The sequence below is a fragment of the Corvus moneduloides genome, chromosome W, assembly GCF_009650955.1.
Source record: "Corvus moneduloides isolate bCorMon1 chromosome W, bCorMon1.pri, whole genome shotgun sequence".
In the NCBI taxonomy this organism is placed as follows: Eukaryota; Metazoa; Chordata; class Aves; order Passeriformes; family Corvidae; genus Corvus; species Corvus moneduloides.
In genome coordinates this window covers 20781947-20803786 of record NC_045510.1, presented here as the reverse complement: position 1 = coordinate 20803786, position 21840 = coordinate 20781947, and the positions used below count along the sequence as shown (strand labels likewise).

The 21840-nt window shown below is 36.2% G+C and overlaps 1 protein-coding gene across 1 annotated transcript in view; it reads right to left on the bottom strand.

The window, feature by feature from the left end:
- Positions 1 to 21840, bottom strand: part of LOC116437440 (nipped-B-like protein) — a 126544-nt gene that overhangs the window by 34655 nt on the left and 70049 nt on the right. Inside the window, exons 10-21 of the mRNA XM_032095084.1 lie at positions 15666 to 15848; positions 13143 to 13340; positions 12924 to 12995; positions 12750 to 12839; positions 10675 to 10778; positions 8647 to 8733; positions 5802 to 6033; positions 5364 to 5515; positions 4928 to 5008; positions 3764 to 3864; positions 404 to 542; positions 120 to 202 (exon numbers count right to left, since the gene is read on the bottom strand). Coding sequence (XP_031950975.1) covers positions 120 to 202; positions 404 to 542; positions 3764 to 3864; positions 4928 to 5008; positions 5364 to 5515; positions 5802 to 6033; positions 8647 to 8733; positions 10675 to 10778; positions 12750 to 12839; positions 12924 to 12995; positions 13143 to 13340; positions 15666 to 15848 — 1522 coding nt within the window. The remainder of the gene's footprint in view (positions 1 to 119; positions 203 to 403; positions 543 to 3763; positions 3865 to 4927; positions 5009 to 5363; positions 5516 to 5801; positions 6034 to 8646; positions 8734 to 10674; positions 10779 to 12749; positions 12840 to 12923; positions 12996 to 13142; positions 13341 to 15665; positions 15849 to 21840) is intronic.

Sequence of the window (21840 nt, the reverse complement as noted above, 5' to 3'; positions counted from 1 at the left end):
TTATAAGTAACTTTATTAGTAGTCATTTAGGATTGCAAAGTGGTTTGGTTTGTCTTAAGGTGTGAAATTTTATTTGGAGTTGGTTTCATCAATACACTAAAGAATGCAACAGTACTTACTTCTTAAGGAAAATAGAAAGGAAGTTTTGTGCTGTTCTCATGGCTGTTTCATACGAGTTAGTCATAAGCACATCTTGATCCACCTAAAAATAACAAGATTTATTTTTCTAATATTTTAGCATGCACAGAAATATAATTTCCAGACCAGCATTTCTCATTCATCAAATAATTACAGCTGACATAAAATTAAGAGGCTTGATTACTAGAGCAACATCATAAAATATTATACCTACAAAGTCATTCCTGTACAAAAAAAAAAACAATTATGGCTAAAAAAAACTTACTTTTTTGTTTGATTCCTCCTCTGAATTAGAATCTTTTTCTGTTGATGGCAAATGCACCACACATTGAATAAGCTGCAGAACTAGTGCTGTTACCATCTGAATATACATAGGCTCTCCGTCAGTGTCACTGCTGTTTAATCTGTTAATAAGACAGCATTAGCACTAAAACTAAATAAAAAAAACCAAACAAATTTTTTTTTCTTAAATAACATCTTTCTAAAATAATAATCAAAGCTAGGAATCTGTTATAGACATCTATCTTGTAATTTGCTTCTCTCTTATGCAGCAAAAGTCTAACAAAAGCAGTCTAACAAAAATGGTAAGCATTATTCTCAGGCCAAAGAGATGAACTGAAGCAGCTCACAGATGGGACATCAGAGTGTCTGTGAAGTTCAGCAGCAGAAAAATCTTCAGAAATATTTAATAAATCAAACACCTCCATGCAAAGGCACTTACTAATAGGCTTATTCTGTATAATGCCATATCCATTTCCAACACAACATTAAAAAATAGACCAAGCTTGTAATAATAATTTATTACTTATATATTATTTAATGTATCTGAAATGTGCAGGAATTTTAAACAAGAGAAAATAGTGACCATGACCTGGACTGACTTCTACAACAGTTACACCTATGGTAATCTCAGGTAGTGCAACAGACTATAAACTTCAGCACGCAAGAGTGTCTTTTAAGTTGGTATGACCAGCATGAATACACTCCACCTCACATTTCTCCCCTTCCAAGTGATTTAACCTGATAAACAGTGTGGTGTTTACTACCCATATGTACATCAACACCACTTAATGCTGTGTTTAACAATAGGAAAAGGTGATAATCTCTGACATCATTCTCCCTAAATTATCAAAATAATAACTGTACACAAAAGAGATTGCAATTACTATTTTATGAAGTGTCATGAGTTAGCAAGCATAGTCCCGGAAGTGATGTTCTTGCAAAGGGGTGCTTACAGCTTCCTCTGGGACCTGATAGAACCTATCAGCTGGCCAGTTTGAATATGGACAATTCTTTAAGCCACTTAAAGTTGTGACTGCCTCTGTGATACACACTTAAGAATAGGAAACTCGGAGGCAGAGTCTCTGTCTCATTTCTGGTGCTGGGACAGGTGGCTGCGGGCCCCATGTGGGAGCCAGCAGGCCCGGCCCAGGCCCTGCTTGGGCCAGGCCGGGCCGGGCCATGGCCATCCTGGAGCCGATGGGCCCTGTTCCACCCGCAGAACCCCCCACACAGCCCTGCTGTGGGCAGCCAGAGCGGCTCGGCTCCCCTTCTCTCCAGTGCGGCCAAGATTCAGCTGAAGCTGCCCTGCTGTCTGGCAAAAGATCATGTGACCGACAGCGATAAGCGATGTTCCAGCTGCAAGGCCTAGGTGAGATTAACCCTTTTAGTGCTGTGAAGAGCTGAAAACCTGAGGGAGAAGAAAGAGGAGATGCTTAAAGCTGAAATTCTGTTGTAAAGCTAGGATGCATCAGAGTACCCGTTGTAATTTCATGAAGGCATGGGGGGTGGAGCGTTCAACTTGTGAGCAAAAGCACCTGTGCTGAGATAGGCAGATGCTGACGCAGCTGTAATTTCATGAGAAGTTTGAACAGGGAGAGATGGAAGCGATGAAGGCTTTTGCTCCAAATGGGAAAGGAGAAGACCTCAGTTCCTAGAGATGCTCCCAGAGATAGTCCTAGAGATGAAGATGAGGAGGACCCTTTGCTCCCAGGGAAGGAGGAGGGCCTCTATTCTTAGAGATGAAATGCTCCCAGAGATGGGTGAAGAGAACTTTTGTTTCTGAACGGCTCAACCTTAAATTTATACCCCAGTAATTTCCAGAGTGGACCTTCGAAAGCAGTTGTGGGAAAAGCTGCAAGTCGGGGGAAGGGACTCACATGCGAGCAGAGAACCAACCTGGGCGGCTGTCTCGTTGTGATAATGTTTTCATAGCATGGGCAAGAGAGACTCCTCTTCCTAAATGGACTGAACAAGGTTATTATGGAAGTGATAAACAGACTGAACATCTCAAGGGCTGTCTTTCTACATTGTCAGTGGGAGAAGGGAGAAAGGTGGGGGGAGGTGAAGTGTTCTGAAGGTGTGGTCTGATATTTTTTTCTCTTCTTTTGGGTCTGTTAATAAACTTCTTTATATTCTTTCAAGTTTGGTGCCTGCTTTGCGTTTCTCCTAATTCTTATCTCACAGAATGTAAACAGTAATGAGTATTTTAGACCAGACCACTACACTAAATTGGTGTTTCTGCCCAGTTACAAACCAAACCCACTACATGAAGTTATCTCTAACTATTTGTACAGAGAGAATATTTTCCTATAAAATTTTAGGTAAACTGCACCCTTCATGACTATAGCCACAGACAGGGAATGGCCTCCAACAGGTTAGAGCTAGGACTCTAGCGATAAACAGTGCAGTCATTATGGCCTTGAGACAGTAACTTCCTTATAGTAAAGGTCCCAATTCAAAGAGGGTATCTACCATTTATGCTCCTATGCCTAACACCTTCCTATTTACTAGATCTCTCTGATGTCTATAAACAAAACAATAGGAAATACTAGGAACAAGAACTCATGTTAACATTAGAATTGCCAAATTCAACAAGTTTCAATTACTTTCTTTTCCTGGATATTTCCTGTTCATCCACCCTGGATCAGACAACCTATTTCATTGACAACTTGTCTGTCTCCAGGGAAAAGATGTATGGAAGCAAGGAACAAAATTAACACTAACAACAAATGTTTTAGAATAATTTGCAGTGTCCAACCTCAATTTTAACTGAAATCCAGTCAGATTCTTTCTCTACTTTAACCTGAAACTATACTATTATTCAGAAGATGCACTGAAATCCAGCTGAAGCACTTAAAAGACAGTTAAAGCGAACTGAGTAGTTTCTAAAAGAGACTCATTCAAAGGAGTATTAGATTCATTTCATGGAAAGAGTGCTCTGAGCATGTCCTCAAAGAAATTCAGCCAGAATTTTCCCATTAAGCTTTAGCAATGACATTATATAAAATCCATATGAACAGAACCAAAGAATTTTCCAAGAAAAAACCTTTGAATTCATACTAACATTACAGTCATTTACACACTTATTGAGACAGATAAGATATTGCAATTATTTTGGAAGCAGGCATAAATATGATGGCATAAGAAAGTGGTTATTACAAAATACATTTGTCAGACAATTCTGCTCTCACTGTATTGGTTTTGAAATATCAACCTCTAACAAAACATAGCTTATGGAGTCACAGATTTTTAAAGAACAAGTTAATACTGAAGCCTAAAATCCTACATCTAAAAACCTGTAAATGTTGCTGTCTACAAATTATCAATCTATGTCAGAATTTACCTGAAATTTCTTAAACTCCTCTTGCTGGTTGGTAGTCTTGCAAGGGAAGTGAAAATTTCTTCTAGTATTAACTGCCTATGTTTTTCATACCTGGAGAACACCTATTTAATAGTAACAGAATTGTTAAAAAACTATTTATTGTTACATAAAATATCACTTGTTAAATAGATTTTTTAAATCATATATAGAAACATACTCTTTACATGACATTTAAATAAATTATATTTAATGCATACCTTGTTTTTAACACATTGCTTTGTTTTTTCAAAGCAAGCATTTCTTTATAAAATACATAAAACCTTTTTCGAATACAGCTTTTTAAAAAGTCTTCAAATAGCATAAATGTTTAATAGCTCTTAAAAATACCATGTGTTTTAAATTTTTCTGCCAATAGTACAATACACTGAAAGTCAGGGTAAGGCTAAGCTACCAGACTTCAATATAGAGCAAAGGTCTATGGTAACGTACATTAAACATGAACACATGTATGGTTTTAGAGCACATTTGAGAAAACTAAGCTTTGATGTTTGCCTGACATTAAATATTAATTCAATTTATGGGATCAGGATTGTAGAGTTTGCCTCTCCCTTTGTTCAGGCAGAATTATTTTTATAAATACTGGAGTACATAATCCTTACAAAGATGAAAAACTTTCACTTGAACAAACTCATCTGTGTTGCACTGCAGTTTTCCTGAAAAAATATTTTATCTGCCCCATGAATTTTTCACATAGCCACCTCTTCTGAGGAAGAGGACTTATTCTATTATATAGTTCTATTATATATTATATAGAACCATCCTACTAGTTCTGTGACTTATACCATTGCATAAACTCTAGTCTTAACAAAGGAGATAAGAAAAACCACATTAAGATTTCTTAAGACAAGAAAGAGGAAGGGGTTTGTGTTTATGCTTTAAACAACATAACCAAAATTAAGTAAATTCCTTGGCTTAAGTAGGCTATTTCTTCCTATAGAGTACTATGCAAATGGGAGGAGCTCAAGTAGCTTTAATACTGTTCCTAGATTATGATACCAAACTGTAAAAACATGCAAGAATAAAATTAGTTCTAAGCTCCAATTCTCTACCAGCAAAAATACAGCCTATGTAAATGTCCTAATAACTCTCAGAAGAACATGAAACTGCAAATTAAAAATTACTTACTGCAGTCACTAATTTGATGGCACATAGCTGTAGTTCACTGACATTTTCTACAAAGAAAGGTGTTATTCCCATAGATGATATCTATCAACAGAAAGAAGCTATTGTAAGTATATTTGACTACCAAACTGACATTTATGCATTTTCACAAGCAGATTATTCATTCATCAGGTAAGGTATTCGACAACATGTATTCATAAGATTTAAAAAGAAAGTTATTAAAGGATATTTTAATACAATCATATTCAACTTTTCTTAACTGTACAATAAAAGCCATTAAAGATGTGAACATTACTACAGAACAAACTAGTCACTGCTGTTAATAATTTAAAAGTTTGTACTGGTTTCATATTTCATGTCATTGAGACAATTACACTCTACAGTCTCTCTGGAAAAAGAAAAAAATTTCTCAGACAAAAATTTTTCTGATAAAACTTACTTGAAGAATAGTTGTATCAGTGAGAAGCTGTATCTCTAGCAACTCTGACAAACTGCTGACAATGTCACAAACTTTGTTATATAACATCACTATAACTCTTTGCTTGTGGGTGGAACACTTGGCACGTTTTGCTTTTGAACTTAAAACACCACCTAGAAAATAAAAAGTATCATTAATTTTTTCAGTATTTCACATCAGATATTAGAAAGATGATATCTTCCTCAAGAAATGTCTCCAAAACAAGTCCATGACTACAGCTTTCTAAATGAAATTTCTTACAAAAGAAAAACTATTTAGTAAAATCAGCTAGAAAGCAAGAATTTAATATTTTCATAATTGCTTTGAATTCTGGATCCAAGATTCTTAAAACCATTCTTGAATACCCACACCTCAAGATATGCATATGACAACAAAATGCGAAACATTTAGCATACTAACCACCATGAGGATCCACTCTATACACAGGATCATATTGAGGATAGAGAGTGTTCTGCGAATGAAATTTTGTGTATTGAATAACTCTTTCTATTATGTCTTCAATATATACAGCCTTAGGCATATTTGGTGATGTCATAATATTGATAGCAGTAAGACAAGCATCAGCAGATTTTGTCACTCTCTCCATAATAAGATCTCTCCATAATCGCTCCTCATCTTCAGTGTCATTGTTCTGTAACAGGTGATAGAAAACAAGGTAGTGTTAACAAAAAAGTTAAATTTTTTTCCTTACCAAGTAAAAGATAACATTATTTTAATATACATATATACACACATAAAAAATGCAGTATTTCCTTTATGATACAAAGATAGTTTGGTTTAGAAATCGACAAATGTTTGTTTTACTAGAAAAAGGTTTGTAACCCTAAATTACAGGTCTTCAATATCTCACTGTGTTCTTCTAGTAAAACACAAAGAAGCTTTCTGTGTATGCCATGGGTTAGCATAACTCCGGAAGTGATTTTCTTGCAAAGAGGTGCTTACAGCTTCCTCTATGACCTAACAGAACCTACCAACTGGCTAGTTTGAATATGAACAATTTTTTAAGTCACTTAAAAATTTTGACCGCCTCTGTGGTCCACATTTAAGAATGGACAAACCCCAGGAAAGCTCTCTCTTGCTTCCGGCCTTGGGACAGGTAACTAGGCTGGGCCCGTGTGGGGCCCAGCGGTGCCGGGCCAGGCCGGGACACAGCCATCCTGGAGCTGTGCGGCCCTGTTCCATTCCCGCCCCCAGCCCTGTTATGTGCAGACGGTGTGGCCCAGTACCCCCCCGCCCTCCAGTGTGGCCAAAGATTCAGCTGAAGCTGCTTCTGCCCGGCAAAGACCATGTGACCAACAGCGATAATTGAATTCCAGCTGCAAGGCTCTGGTGAGATTAACCCTTTTAGTGCTGTAAGCTTCCTCCAGAACAGATGAAGCCTGCAGACATTAAGTAAAGAAAGAAGAGCTGAAAAAAACCTGAGGGAGGAGAAAGAGGAGATGCTTAGAAGTTGAAATTCTGTTGTAAAGCTATAGTGGTGATGGACTATGATATATCAGAATACCCATTGTAATTTCATGAAGGCATGGGGGGTGGAGCATTCAAACTGTACTTGTGAGTAAAAGCACCTGTGCTGGAATAAGCAAATGCTGAAGCAGCTGTAATTTGATGAGAAGTTTGAACAGGGAGAGATGGAAGTGATGAGGACTCTTGCTCCAAATTGGAAGGAGAAAGACCTCTGTTCCTAGAGATGCTCCCAGAGATAGTCTTAGAGATGAAGATGAGGAGGACCTGTTTGCTCCCAGGGAAGGGGGAGGGCCTCTATTTCTAGAGATGAAGATGCTCCCAGAGATGGATGAAGAGAACCTTTGTTTCTGAACAGCTCAACCTTAAAATGGTACCCCAGTAGCTCAAGATTGGACCCTCAAAAGCACTTGTGGGGAAAGCTGTAAGTCGGGGGGACTCTCACATGTGAGCAGAGAACCAACCCGGGCGGCTGTCTAGTTGTGATACTGAAGCCATGAGAGAATTTCTTGTGGAGATGTCTCCATAGCATGAGCAAGAGAGACTCCTCTCCCTAAGTGAACTGAAAAAAGGTTATTATAGAAGCGGTAAACTGACTGAAAATCTCAAGGGTTGTCTTTTTACATTGTCAATGGGAGAAGGGAGAAAGGTGGGGGGAGGTGAAGTGTTCTGAAGGTGTGGTCTGATATTTTTTTCTTCCTTTTAGGTCTGTTAATAAACCTCTTTATATTCCTTTAAGTTTTGTGCCTGCTTTGCTTTCTCCTAATTCTTATCTCACAGAATGTAAATAAGTAAGTAATGAGTATTTTGGACCAAACCACTACACTTTAATTGGTGTTTCTGCCCGGTTACAAACTGAACCCGCTACAGTGTATCATTGGGGAGCACTATGAAGGAAGACTGTCACATTCTCTACTTAAGAATGATGTACCTTAATCAAAATCTAAACTCATTCATCTTGTATTTTCTTCAGTGGCCTATACATACCAGTTGCTGCATTGAAAAGTCTAATTTTTGCCAATAGAGAGAATTCTTACACAAAAAGACTGTTAAGTCACCAAACTCATGAGAATACAACTTTCTCCAGAGACCAACTCCTCTATATCAATGGGTTTAAAACATCTTATCAAATATGATCATATAAAGACTCAGTGATCCTTGGGGGTCCCTTCCAACTCAGCATATTCTGTGAATCTGTGATTTAGATTTAGCACAGGGTATGGAATCTCTGTATTTCTGTGTTTGCACAAGTTATAAAAACGAACATACATGAGGTTAATTATGACCACGCAGCACTACTAACATATTGTAATAATGTTATTAATAGCAAAATCAGGTGAAAACTTTAATAACTTCTCTGGTACAGAGAAAAATAATCTTTCTTGCCTGTATAAAAGCACAGGCTGTTATATTTCTTCCACTGTGGAAGAGATGTTTTTATGGACATGTAGAAAAGTAGAAAAAAAAAGCCCAATAGTGCAAGTTACACCAGTTACCATGAATATTTCAAGATGAAACGATAATATTTAAAATTAAGTCAAAAGATAACCTAATTGCTCCCAATACATGTTTACTATAGTAAAACATACTTGAAATAATATAAAAAAATAGATTTTTGCTTCAAATCTTAAAATTTGGCAATCTTTTAAGCACATACATATAAAATCAAGAATTCCTTTCACAGACACACACAGTATTCGAAACTATCACTATATGGGACTCAAGTGAAGAAAACCCTATTCTACACAATGGTGTGAAACAATGTAATTTGAAAACTCACATGGTTAAGTAATGTGGAAAGCTTTGATCCATCTTGAATATTCTTCTCCAAAATATTCAAGACCTTTACTGTTTTATCTGTTGAGAGCTAAAACAAGAAACAAAACACATCAAACAACTGTAGGAACATAAAGGCTTCCAAATTGTGGAAAAAATGTCCAATCTAAGTATTGGATCTTGATTTGTCTGGTTTCTGACACAGCATGATTTAGAATGCTGATAATAGAATTAAACTAGTGAAAATATGTTCTAAGACTGCAATCAAACTTCATTTTCAACCAGCAAAATACATAGAAATGGATTAAAATTGCATAACTGTAATTAATGTTGCATAGTTATATGCTTTTGCATTTGCTTCTAGAAACAGAAATTTACCAAATCCAAGTATCAATCCCAAATTCTAACTGACTATATAGATATTTATTACGAAAAAATCCTAGTTCTATGGACAAGCAGAAATAAAATTCCCTGATACTTGAGTTCTAATAAAAAGGAAGTGTATTCTCAATAATTGTATTAATTTTAAAAATCTAGCATATTGAAAAATGTAACTCAAATTCACTTACTGATGTTCTACAGAATTGTGATTAAATAATCTGTAGAATATGCTAAACTCCAGGAGAATCAGTTTCATTCATCCAGATACTATTTGTGCTCACCTTTAGAAGCAACAAAATTCTGATTTTATGCATACATGTAAGTATGTATGTGAAAAAAACAGGTAACAGAGGTTAAGGGTGAGAACTATCAGGAAACAGAAACACTCAGGCTAATATCATGCTACAAAGGAAAGTAGAGAGAATAAAGAAAGAGCCATGAAGAACATCTAAGATTAAAGAAAACCCTTCAGAGTGACTTGTATAAGTGGCTTCACAGACACTTCATAAGCATAATAAATAATCATGAGGTGGTAGAGTAAGAATTTAATACAAGACTGCCCAAAGCCAAGAGTTCTAGGAAGATAAGGAAAGCAAGAATATTGTTTCTAAAGGTGTGGAAATGATGCCTTAGGTTTTAACTTTCATATTTTTCAAATCACTGTACTGCTTAGTGTGTAACTCTGAAGTTTCTTGCAGCCTGTTAATTTCTGCTCTCTCGTGCTAGGTAGACATAACAAAGCCTCTCCGGGCCTGCTCTTCAAGGACACCTAGACCATCCTAGGCCCAAAAAGTATAAACCAAAGAGCCTCTAAGGGGGGGTAAGCTGAGGGGAATTACATCATTAAACTGAAGCTTTAATTGGAGAATTAACCCTGATATGCAAATGAACCAAACCTATAAAAGTGTGAAAAACTCGTGACCTGTTGTCCATCTTGGCAATAGCCTCTGGCTCCCCAGGGGGTACCTTTGAAGGCCTTTCAAATAAATACCTACTTTTATTCCCTTACACCTGTCTAGTCTCTGTTTCTAGGAGGCCTTTCAAAGAATCAATACCAACAGTTTGTGCCAACAGAAAGTTCCCTTGAACAGAAGTTGGGAAGAGTATGGCAAAGAAATCACAATATGCAGTCTAAGAAAAATTAATCTTATTATCAGCTTGAGCATTAAATCTTTTAAGTTTGAAAGGACTCTTTGGAGAGAGGAAGGTAGCGGGAAACTCAGTGTGATGCTGGATGGACATATATTTACATTGCACTAATGGCATATATCAGCAAGGGTGGATTTTTTGACTTTGCCAGCAGGCTCTGTTTTACTGTGGTTGCTCAACAGTAGCTGTAAGGAGCAAATTATGTGCTTTTGTGAAAGTAGATTAATTATTAGATTTTACTGTTCAGGCATGTGTTACCTATTGGCATATAGTGCTCTGAGTCAGCCGTAACATAGAAGACCATTTAACAAAAATGTCTTGGCTTCAGAGACAGTAACAGTTAAGATGTGGTAACTTTTTAAGCACTTCAGCAGAAGCACAGTTGTTCACAGTATTTGTCACAGGTATACCTGAAGAGGGTGGAATATTAGAGGGGGTACAAGTTTTTGTATGTTTAACAAAATTAAATGTTCAAAAAGAGTTAAATACTGTGAAGATGTACCTTGTCCATAATGCCCATTGCCTTGATTTTTGCAGATTCACTACCCAACTCACTAAGCTGATGCTTTCCCAGTAGCAATTCTTGTGGAATCTCATCATCATCACCTTAAAAAAAAAAATTAAAAATTAACAATCACATTTCTAATAAGACTTCAAGGAAATCAATATTTTACAGTCAATATGAAAAAGCCAACTGAAGAAAAATAACTCCTTTTCCAAATAGCTAGCATATATAATAGTTCCATCTAATGAAGACTGATGATGACAACTTTTGGTGGTGTTAAAACAACTACTTGTTAAATATGACTGAAAGTCATATATTAAAAATATTTTTAATCCAAGGTTGTAGACACCATAGCTGTAGTGATTTGCTTATGTTCCTCCCTTTGTTCTAGTTCTAAAAAATTAATGAATGATCTGTTATCCATTTCAAAATAAAGTCATGTTGGTCAACCTGAACTACTTCATCAGACACTTATGCTAAACTGGCTTAGTTTCTACTGAAATGGATAGGGAGCATACAGTTATTCAGTGCCTCATCCATAAGAGAATAAGCACTCTGCTGCTGAATTGAATAATCAATCTCTGTTGGGCCAAAGGCCACAACAGATGCAAAATTATGCGCCTCAGAAATTACAGGTGTATTTGGTGTGTATGTCCAGGTTTTGATAGCAGGGGGACTACAGGGGTAGCTTCTGTGAGACGCTGCTGGAAGCTTCCCCCATGTCTGGCAGAGCCAATGCCAGCCAACTCCAGGACGGACCCACCACTGGCCAAGGCTGGGTCAATCAGAGATGGCAGTGATGCCTGGGGGATAACATAGTTAAGAAGAAAAAAAGTTATTGCGCAGATGTAATTGGGGCCAGAGGAGAGTGGGGTGAGAATATGTGAGAGGAACAACTCTGCAGACACCAAGGTCAGTGCAGAAGGAGGGACAGGAAGTGCTCCAGACGCCAGAGCTGAGATTCCCCGGCAGCCCATGGTGGAAGACCATGGTGAGGCAGCGGTGACCCTGCAGCCCAGGGAGGGCCTCAGGGATGCAGAGATCCATCTGCAGCCTGTGTAGGAGCCCATGCCGGAGCAGGGGGATGCCTGAGAGGAGGCTGTGACCCCATGAGATGCCTGTGCTAGAGCAGGATCCTGGCAGGGACCTGCAGACCCATGGAGAGAGGAGCCCACACTGGAGCAGGTTTCCTGGTAGGACTTGTGACTATGTGAGGGACACATGCTGGAGCAGGCTGTGCCTGAAACCGACCCTGTGTAAGAGTGACCCACGTTGCAGCAATTCGTGGAGAACTGTAGCCTTTGGGAAGGGCCCATGTTGGAGAAGTTCATGGAGAACTGTCTCCCATGGGAGGGATCCCACGGTGGAGCAGGGGAAAGACTCTGACTCCTCTCCCAGAGCAGTGGCAGGAACAATGGGTGATGAACTGACCATAAATCCCATTCCTGTTTCCCTGTGCCGCTGGGAGGGAGGAGGCAGAGTTGAGAAAGTGGGGGGAAGGAATTTTTAAGGTCTTATTTTCCTTCTCATTATTCTGCTCTGATTTTGTTAGTAATAAATTCAGTTAATACCTCTAATTCAAGCCTGTTTTGCCCATAATGGTATTTGATGAGTGATCTCTCCCAGTCCTTATCTCAACCCATGAACCCTTTGTTAAATTTTCTCTCCCCTGTCCAGCTGTGGAGGGGAGTGAGAGAGAGGCTTTGGTGGGTGTCTGGCATCCAGCCATCTTACGTTAGCATTCTTTATAAAGATATGTTTGACAGAAGATACCCTAATGATGTCCCAAAGAGGTATCCTTTCCACTCCAGGGGACTATTATTTGTCTCATTGTGATTTATATCCCTTTTGGATTCTGCAGGGAGGAAGAAGGATATTCTTCCTGTAGTAGCAAATGAAATTGGAACGATAAAGGCCTCCACTAAAGGCAGAAGCCATATAAATGCAGTATACCACAGTGTGTTTCACAGGCAATTAAATCACAAAGAAGGAAGTTTGAAAATACTGAGATGCAAATTCCTTTCTTGTGTTTTCAATTGGGGGAAGCATTTTGAAAATTTCTGACATATTACCAAAAGCTGTAAAATCCATGTCTTCTAAATTTTCCAAAATATTCTCTATTGAAGCAGCAAATCTTTTGAAAGTAGAAGAATCCATCATTTCTGGTGAAAAAGAAATATATATATAATTATTTTATATACAAACCAGAAAATACAAACTATAGAAAATAAATATTCTAAAATTACCTTCAGGTGTTAGTTTAGGTTCATAAGCTTTCCTCTTCTTTTGTTTTTCTTTTTTCTTCATTCTTCTAGCTACTAATTAAGAGAATAAAGGATTGTTTACACTTTTTATGCTTATATTCAATATTGCATGTAAAGGTGTTTATTTTAAAATGTTTAACATATCCTTTAAAAATGTACTAGTATTAGGGAAGAAATTATTGTTTTAAAACAATCAGTTACCCTCACTGAGGCTAGGAGGAGAAGAATAATCATCCATCTCAGAGTCATTGGGACTGCGATTACGATAACGGCCACTAGCAGAAGTCCTCCTTCCTTCATGACAATAACCACTTCTCCTATGGTCACCAGAACTTCTTCTATCATGTTCTTCATACTCCCAAGCTTCATCTCTATCCTTTTTATGTCTTTTACGAGAAGCTAGAAATAAAATGCATTTTCATTATAAGGACAAAAATTCTACTTTTAATAGCTCAAAATTATACATTTGCAAGTTAAACACTATCATATAGATGTTCTGTAAAACAAGCAAACACTCTAAAACTATCATATAAAAAATCTGTTATGGTATTATTCTAATAATTTCTTTTGAATTACATGAAAAAAGTACCTAAAACTGGGAAAGATGAGCAAACATTTAAAAATAAAAATTTACAGGGCATTTGTCATTTTAAACAAAGTCAGGAAAGTAGAACAAATCAAAATAAGTTGCATCCTTTCATAAGAGAACACTAAGGTTGTCTAAATTCTGACTATTATTGGGTGCCCATGTTCCAATTTGGTGATTGCTTTGCCCATCTAACACAGTGAGTTCCAATAAGACTTGGCAACCTAGTTATTTGAAGATATTCTGTTTTGCCAAGACAACTAAAATTTTGTCTTGATATATATTGCAGGAGATTCAGTGTAAAGGAGAAAGCTGGAGTCACAATCCTGGGCCAGGCAGCAAGTATATACCGCAGAAGGTTATTAAAATCAGTTTTCAGTCAGGACCAAAAAGCCTCGCACAACTGAATGTTGAAAAACTGGGATAAATTTTCTATATAAAACCAGAAACTTGGTGGAAATAAAGTGTGTGTGTAGAGGAGAAAGGAGAGTTCTTTGTTTTCAAATACAGTCCTGAAGGGGAAAGAGTGCTAAGATGTAATAGAAAAAGGATTTGGAAAAAGGAGGTAACTTCATCCATGAAATCAACCAACTCTCCATTATCTAAGGTAACAGGAAAGCAAAGAGATGTCTAACCCAGACTTTGCTATGAAGATCAAAATGGCTCCAAAACATTACATTCTAGACTAGAAGAGTTTATTATTCATGTGAACTTGCATATAACAGCCCTGACATCTGTGTCTCTACCAAAGCCTCCTGAAGTTTAGAGAGGTATGACTGTATAGAGGGTTGTTTGAGCAAAATGGCTCCAAGCATTCAGACAGAACTGGAACAGAATTGACAAGTTCTTTCCACAACCCCAGTTTACTGAGAAGAATAGGAAACATACCAGGATATAGTCAATAGTCAGCCCAGACTCAGAACTAATGAAACCAATACTGAGTGAGAGGTGATATGCTCTGCACTGCACCCTAGAGGGCTTCCACTTTTGAAAACTTCTGCACAGAGGTGGTTCAAGTGTTAAAGGTAATAACTTAGTTCATGTTTTTGAAGCTGTTCTGCTTATGGATCAGACTTGCTTCTGGAGGCAGTACAGTCATGTTCACAAGGCCTGAGATACTAACACTCAATTTTAAAATGGTTGAGAGTTAACTACAACTGAAGAAACAAAGAGCTGTCTGGGATAACTGAAGTGAGCATATTAGAGAAGAAAAGTAGGGGGTTTATGGGAAAAGACTTTACACATTTCAACTGATTCTTTTCCCCCATGAGGCAGTATTTTGTGGAGGTAGATGAAATCTGTCTCCACAGTTTAAAAATCATCAGCATCAATTTATGCTCTGTAGGACAAATTCTGACCCCAGCTACATCTCCATGAGAAAAGTAACTTCCAATATTGCTTTCCAGAAGAAATTTAAACTGATCAGTTTATCAATGCTGCACAACAAAATAGAATGTGTTGCAGTTATGCTGGCTCTGCAAGGCAAATAACATGAACATGAGAATAGCTATTCACAATCAGTCATTGCTCTACAAAGTTTATTTTGAAGCAGAAAAAATGACTAAAATGTAAGTACTAATAATATTTCAAGAGTTACTATTAATTTTATATGTAAAGACTACTCAGAATATAAACATCCAATTTCCTTCTAAATTCTGCCAAACATTTATGGAATAACACATTTATCACTCATTGAATGAGATTTAATCAATTTTTAATTCTCATAATTTAATTTAATGAAATGCCCTTTCTTCATGAGATACTCAAAGAAATTTATCTTCTTCTATAACAATAACTTTCATATTTTTAAAGTTCAATTTTGGACAACCAAAAGACTTCTGAAATACATATTTGTAACACTACAAATCTATTCAGTCCATATGTCACAAATCTTTCATTCTGTTGATCATTTTGTCTTGTTTTACCTGAATTCAGTTTTACAGTATCCTTTGAGAAATATTATAATTTATTTTTAACCCAGATGTCCTCAATGAATTGTTTGGAAAGATGGCCAGATCTCTTGAGTGGATATAATGAACCTAGAATCCCTTAAAGCATACTGTGAAAGTTTTCCATAATTTACTTTACTCCACATATAAGAATTTCCACAGCCACTGGGGCTTATATGTATTACTTACATTCAAAAGCTTCTTCACTGTCATTGTCTTCATCAGAACTGATTTCAGCATATTTTGGTTTCTCATTAACTGTGCTACGTTTGCGCTTGTTCATTTTCACACGTTCACAAAGTGGCATGGTGGATTCAATTTCTGCCAGGAGATCAGGAGGTAATTCCTTTAACACTGACTGATCTATGCTACCTATTAGTGAAGAGTAAGAAGAACAAATGTGAACCTGAAGATAATAATAAAGGCTCAACACTACAGTCCTTTCTCAGGAACTGCTTAAAGTATATCCACTAATATTAATACAATGAGATATGCTTGGATGTATTTGACAGCCATTTCCAAAGTTGCATTTATTGTTCACACTGCAACTAGAAATTAACATAACACATTGCATACACATCTCCTTCAATAAAATATTTTGTTAAGCATATAAACAAATTCAAATTGGTGAATTTCCTTTGTAGAAAGGCATTCTTATTCTATTTCCACAAAATTTAGTCTTATTTTGGTTCATTCTCTGAATTCAGCAGGTTTTCTAACAGTGTATGTAATTTAAGGATTCATTATGCCTAGTTAACAATTCTGTTTATTCACATTCAAATTATTTAGTATACACAAGACAGTAATCTTCCTATTTCCAGCAGTTAAAGACAATCTATGGCAGAATCTGTGGGGCCTTATCCCTAAATACAGACAAAATCATTGACATTTCAATCTGTTTCAGATTTTTTTCTTACCTCTTATTAGTAGTTCTATAATGCAACCCAATTTTTTGCTTGATTTTGTTACAAAGCATAGTTGAAATATTTCCATTTAATATAGAAAAACAGCAAGCTGAAAAACATCAGGTTTCTTTTCCACAGAGGTAAATAGATATCATCACACGATTCTCAGCACATTTTGAAACTATGATTAGGCCCACATAGTCAGTATAAAGGAATTTACAGTCAAAATATTTTACAAGTGGCACAAGGAAACCAAATTAATTCAAAAGTATTTCTTGGGGGTTTGTTTGATGTCTTATCCTTATTTATCAAAGAACCTATTGCACAGATTTCAAGATTATTGGACTAAACTGTTAACCTTTTTCCAACAACAGAACAAATGCCTTTGTCATAAGTGCCTCTCTCTCCTTCCCTAGAGAGAAAATCACCTGCCAATTGCTACACACACACACACACACACACACACACACAAATTCTCCAAGAAATCATCTTCTGGATAATAATTCACTTTTTAATTACATTAACTATATCACTAACATAACTTTCTAAAATTTATTCCCATTTTTAGACAAATATTCCATTTTCTAATCCAAGTTTACTCCATCCCCCCCTTTAAACAACTTTAACTGGAATTAGAAGAGCCTGAATTAGAGAAAAGAGTTTCCAGCAATAAAATGATTTTAAAGTCTCATAGATTACTGGTTTCACATATCTCTACAATGAAACTAATGAGCAGAACATTATTTTTCTATAATTCTCAGATATATTCATCAAGTCATCCCATTTAAGTGCATTTAAAAAAGGATTTAACTTAAAATACTGGGGTTTTCAAACTGAAGTAGGAAAAGTTATCTGAGGATAGCAAAAGTTCTTCCTGCTTTCCCCATGCTGTAGTCACTCTTATTTATTTGCTTTAAATTTCTGTCCTTTGATAGTCACCACATGAAAAAGTTCTAAAATTCATTATATTGTTTTTAAAAATGCTAGAAAACATTTCACAGTGTGGTTTACCATGGTGCTTTGAAATTATTAGTCTCTGTGGACTGGGCACTAGATTGAAGGTAGGCAGAAATATGACAGCATGGACAGATCAGTTCCTCTGTGCGTATCAGCAGTTGACTGGATGCCAGCCAGATCTGGTTTGGATGCTGCATAGCCATGTCTAAGCAGTGGTATCCCTACATTAATACTCTTTGCATGCCTATGCGATGTCCGAAGAGAGTTAGCATACATTCAGCCCCAGACTAGAGGAAAATTTGCACATACATGTTCAAGACAATTTCCACAGATGAAATTGCTAGAGGGCCTCAGATCCTGGGTTATTTTAACATGTATTCTCCATGCACTGTTGGTAACTTCATTGAAATCAGGGGGACAATACACAAGAGCATAAAGCCTATAGGAAATCTGGCCAAATATACTGCAAAAATCAGCTGCAAGTAAAGGAACAAAAGTTGTGTTATGATTCATATGGATGCTTAAAAGCTAGATGGGCTAGATGTACTTACACTAGCAGGAGTATTTTTCTACAAATATATCTTTAAGCCTCTCCTAGTCTACAATGAAAAGTAAATTTAAAAACAGAATAATTAGTAAGACAGATTGCTTGGAAAGGAAATAAGAAAAGGAAACAAATCAGTAATGGATTGTATACCAATCTTGGCAAGAGTTCCATAACCAAATTCTAATTCAATTCAATTTCAAATTCAGCTTTAAAACTATGCCTGAATGTTTCATGATATAATTTTAAGATTGTGAACATTTTGAGGAACTGTTAGAACAGAATTCATTCTTATTTTCCTTGTGCACAAAGAATATATCAATAAGATAAAAAGTGATATATTTTAAGAAAACCCAAAAAACTCACCCACCAAAACAAGAAGCAAAAAATCACAAGCTACTACTTTCATACCTCCTAGGAATATCTATTCTTGCTTTCCTTATTGATTTTGTTCTGGAGGTAGAACACTACTCAGTCTTTAAAAATAAATCAAATACCACAGTGTTAATTATACATCAATGAAAAATAAAAATGCAAGTACTGTAAATATTTGGAAAAATAACTTTATTTCCTTTTCAAAAGTTCTAAGTATTCTATGTTCTCCAATATAATTTCAACTAATGCTTAAACTGCACTCTCTCCGGTTACAGATATTTCAGATGACAGTATAAGCTTCCCCCTTTTTCTTTTATTAGGGAATATGAAAAGCTTTCTTGAATAAAGAAGGGAATAGCAGAAAAGAGAACAATAAAATTATTACAAAGAGCTCTATAATCTATCTATAAAGTGTTTTTGTCACATTGCTCCCTGGAATGAGTCTGCTGCATGCCCAGTTTCCTTAGCTGCTGAGGATTGTAAATAACCAAATTTAAAAAGAGTTTTACTCATGCAGTACACAGGAGTTCAGCATGACTGCACATGTATGAACAATTCTGATACACATGGAAAAGGACTTCCTATCCTTTCTGAAAAAATTCAGGGATATTATATACTGTGAAACTTCAGTCAAGCTTTTTAAAATATCTTACTTTATTACTTATGTTATTTTGAGTTAGGGCAACTCAATCTTCACTAGAAACATCTTACTAAATTCCATTTTTATAGCTCCATATTTTATAATAAATGTACTATTTGTTCAGAGTAGTAGAGAAATACTTAAGATATCCAGTTCACCATAAGAATCCAGTCACATGGCAACAAACATTAGGTTATAAACCCCATACTAATGTCTTTTCAGTTTACAGGATATTTTTCAAAAACATTTAAAAGACAATAGAACACAACCATTTGAAGGCATCTACAAAACATGTATGATCAACGTAAGTTTTTCAATTTGTTTGTGAAGAGCTTGTACCTACTTTCCTGTTACTCTACTTTCTGAAAAATTTTCCTTGTCAACAGAATAACTCAATTTTTTGCAATGTGTGTGATCAGCATATATGGTATGCCTGAAATGAACTATAGGCATCAGTGTTCTTCAGACATCACTTCAGTATACTCTCAAAGCTGCTGCAACTATTAAAATAAAGAAACAAAACCCACAAAGAATGCCATCGCAACCAAATCTTTGTTCCACTGTAAGGAATCACAATGCTGATAAACTCCACATTAGTGAAACTGAAGGATGAATCACAGAGTAGCTGTAAGAACAGTTCATATTGAAGAACCACGTACATGAACAACCACTTCTTCATTGCTTTTCCAAACCTATGCAATGCTGTTCATGACTTACTAGTTGCTTGCTGAAGGAAGAACATATGCTTGGTTTTATTTGATTGCTATTATCAAAAGATTTCTTGGAGAAGATATTCTAGAATCTTCAGCTGTTAGTGAGTATCCACTGACCATCAAGATGCTTGTTGCTCACCAACCAATCCTTGACAAAATATAATACAGCTAAAAACCAGCCAGAGAAACTCAGCTAAAAATGAGGTCTATAAACCTCCTCCCATATTCTATTTTAATCTGGGAAGCTTTTCAAAGGGTTTTTCCATGTACAGTGAAAAGAGGTCTATAAATGTCTAGTGAATATAGTATTTCCCTTCTTCATGTACGGCTTAAAGAAAGAATGGCAAGGCACAGATCTAATTCAAAGTTCAGCATTGCTTTTTGTTCATAACTTGATGGATGGTTTCAAGTTTGTATAACAGTCTTTAGCTAATATTTAAGCAAATCTAATCTTTGGAATGATCCAAAATCACTTTGCCTTGAAGTCAAATAGATCTCCCTGATTCAGGCAGATGCATCCATCACTAGAATGCCTTCAAGAGAGGTTGAACATAAAAAAAAAACCCACCAAAAAATATAACATTATTTTGGACATTTATTAGATCCATTCAATATGGAAAGCACAGCTATATTTTGACACAACAATTAGCGTGTTCATATTAGTTTCACCTGGCTTGATATGGTAACTTCAAACAAGCAGCTATGGAAAAGGAGATGATGCTTGCTGACACTTAGGTCAACTTTCCAGGATCAGAAAGGCTGTTCCTGCCATAAAATCAAAACCAAATCTTCTCAGTAATGATTTATTTTGCTTTTCAAACTATGGAAAGCAGATGTATGGTTTACATTTTGCTGTAATTTCCTATTAACTGACAAGTCATCAAGATTCAAAAATATTTATAAACCTAAACTCCAATTGGCTACTTCCATAAGAGATGGTTAGTACAGTAGAAACAATCCATATCAGTTTGCTTATATGATTACTTTGAAATAACCATGACATCAAAATTTCCTGTTTGCACATACATCTATTGCAACAAATGAACAAGTGCTTGAAGAAAAACTGCCCCTGAAGTTCATTTAAAAACTAAGATTATGTTAATAAAGTCTTGCATAAATTAGCTTCCCATAAATACTCTTTTTTATTTCTGTGTGCTAATACTTTGTAATAAGCAAAGCTGCAGTTAATGCAATTTCATATTTGTAATCTATATATACCTCGTATTTTAAAGTGCAAATTTTTCCACCTATCAAGACATTATAGAAAAGAACACACAAGGGTTTAAGAAGGAGCAATGACACTTGTTTGGCGTGTGGATATGAATCTTAACTTTGTATTTCTCAGTGTTTAGAAATTTAAGTTTAGCCACTCCCCACATTCTGGAACTTCAACACTAATGAATTGCCACACATCTTCATTTTGACATTAAAAATAAAAACTTACATATTACAGCTCAATTTTGCCCTCCCCTCACTCCTTTTTAGTCACAGAAGACATTAACTGTTTACTGGACTCTTCTTATTTTGCCAATGACTAATATATCCAGTCTTACTGTTATTCCCCAGATACCAAGCTCACCTTACATGCCCTCTCTGAGTATTTGATAAGAGGATGTTCCAGTGGTTTTAGGTCTACCTCCCTTATGGATGACTAGCTTACTGTCTTTCAAGTCATTTTGGGTCACCCCTATAACTACACTGATAAAACATCCCGTGTCAGACATATATACAGGAAGGAAAGCAGTTTCTTTCTGGATTAGCTCAACCAAGCTTCAAACTCTGCTACATCAAATAAAATATACTCTTACTCCATAACAAGAGTGCTGCCTTCTTGCTGTTGGATAGCCATATCATTGTAACTACAACAGCACAGACTCACAACTTAATTCTATTACAACCACTCGTGCAGATAAGGTTCTATTTTAGATTAAGAACTAAAAGAAAAAAGAGGGGATAAAAGTATGTCCCTGCTTTATAAAGATGTTTGGAAAATAAACACCCTTTAAAAATAGTTAAGTACTGTTACAGTATAGCACTCAGGCACTACAGTGCAAAGGGCCACATGACTACCTGTGATTGATGAATAGTTTACTGGTTATGATGCCTTGAAGTGGCTACCTGAAAACAGAGGCTAGACAAGATTAAGAGAATAAAAGCAGGTATTTATTTGAAAGACCTTCAAAGGTACACCTTGGGCAGTCAAAAGCCTCCACCCAAGATGGACCCGGGG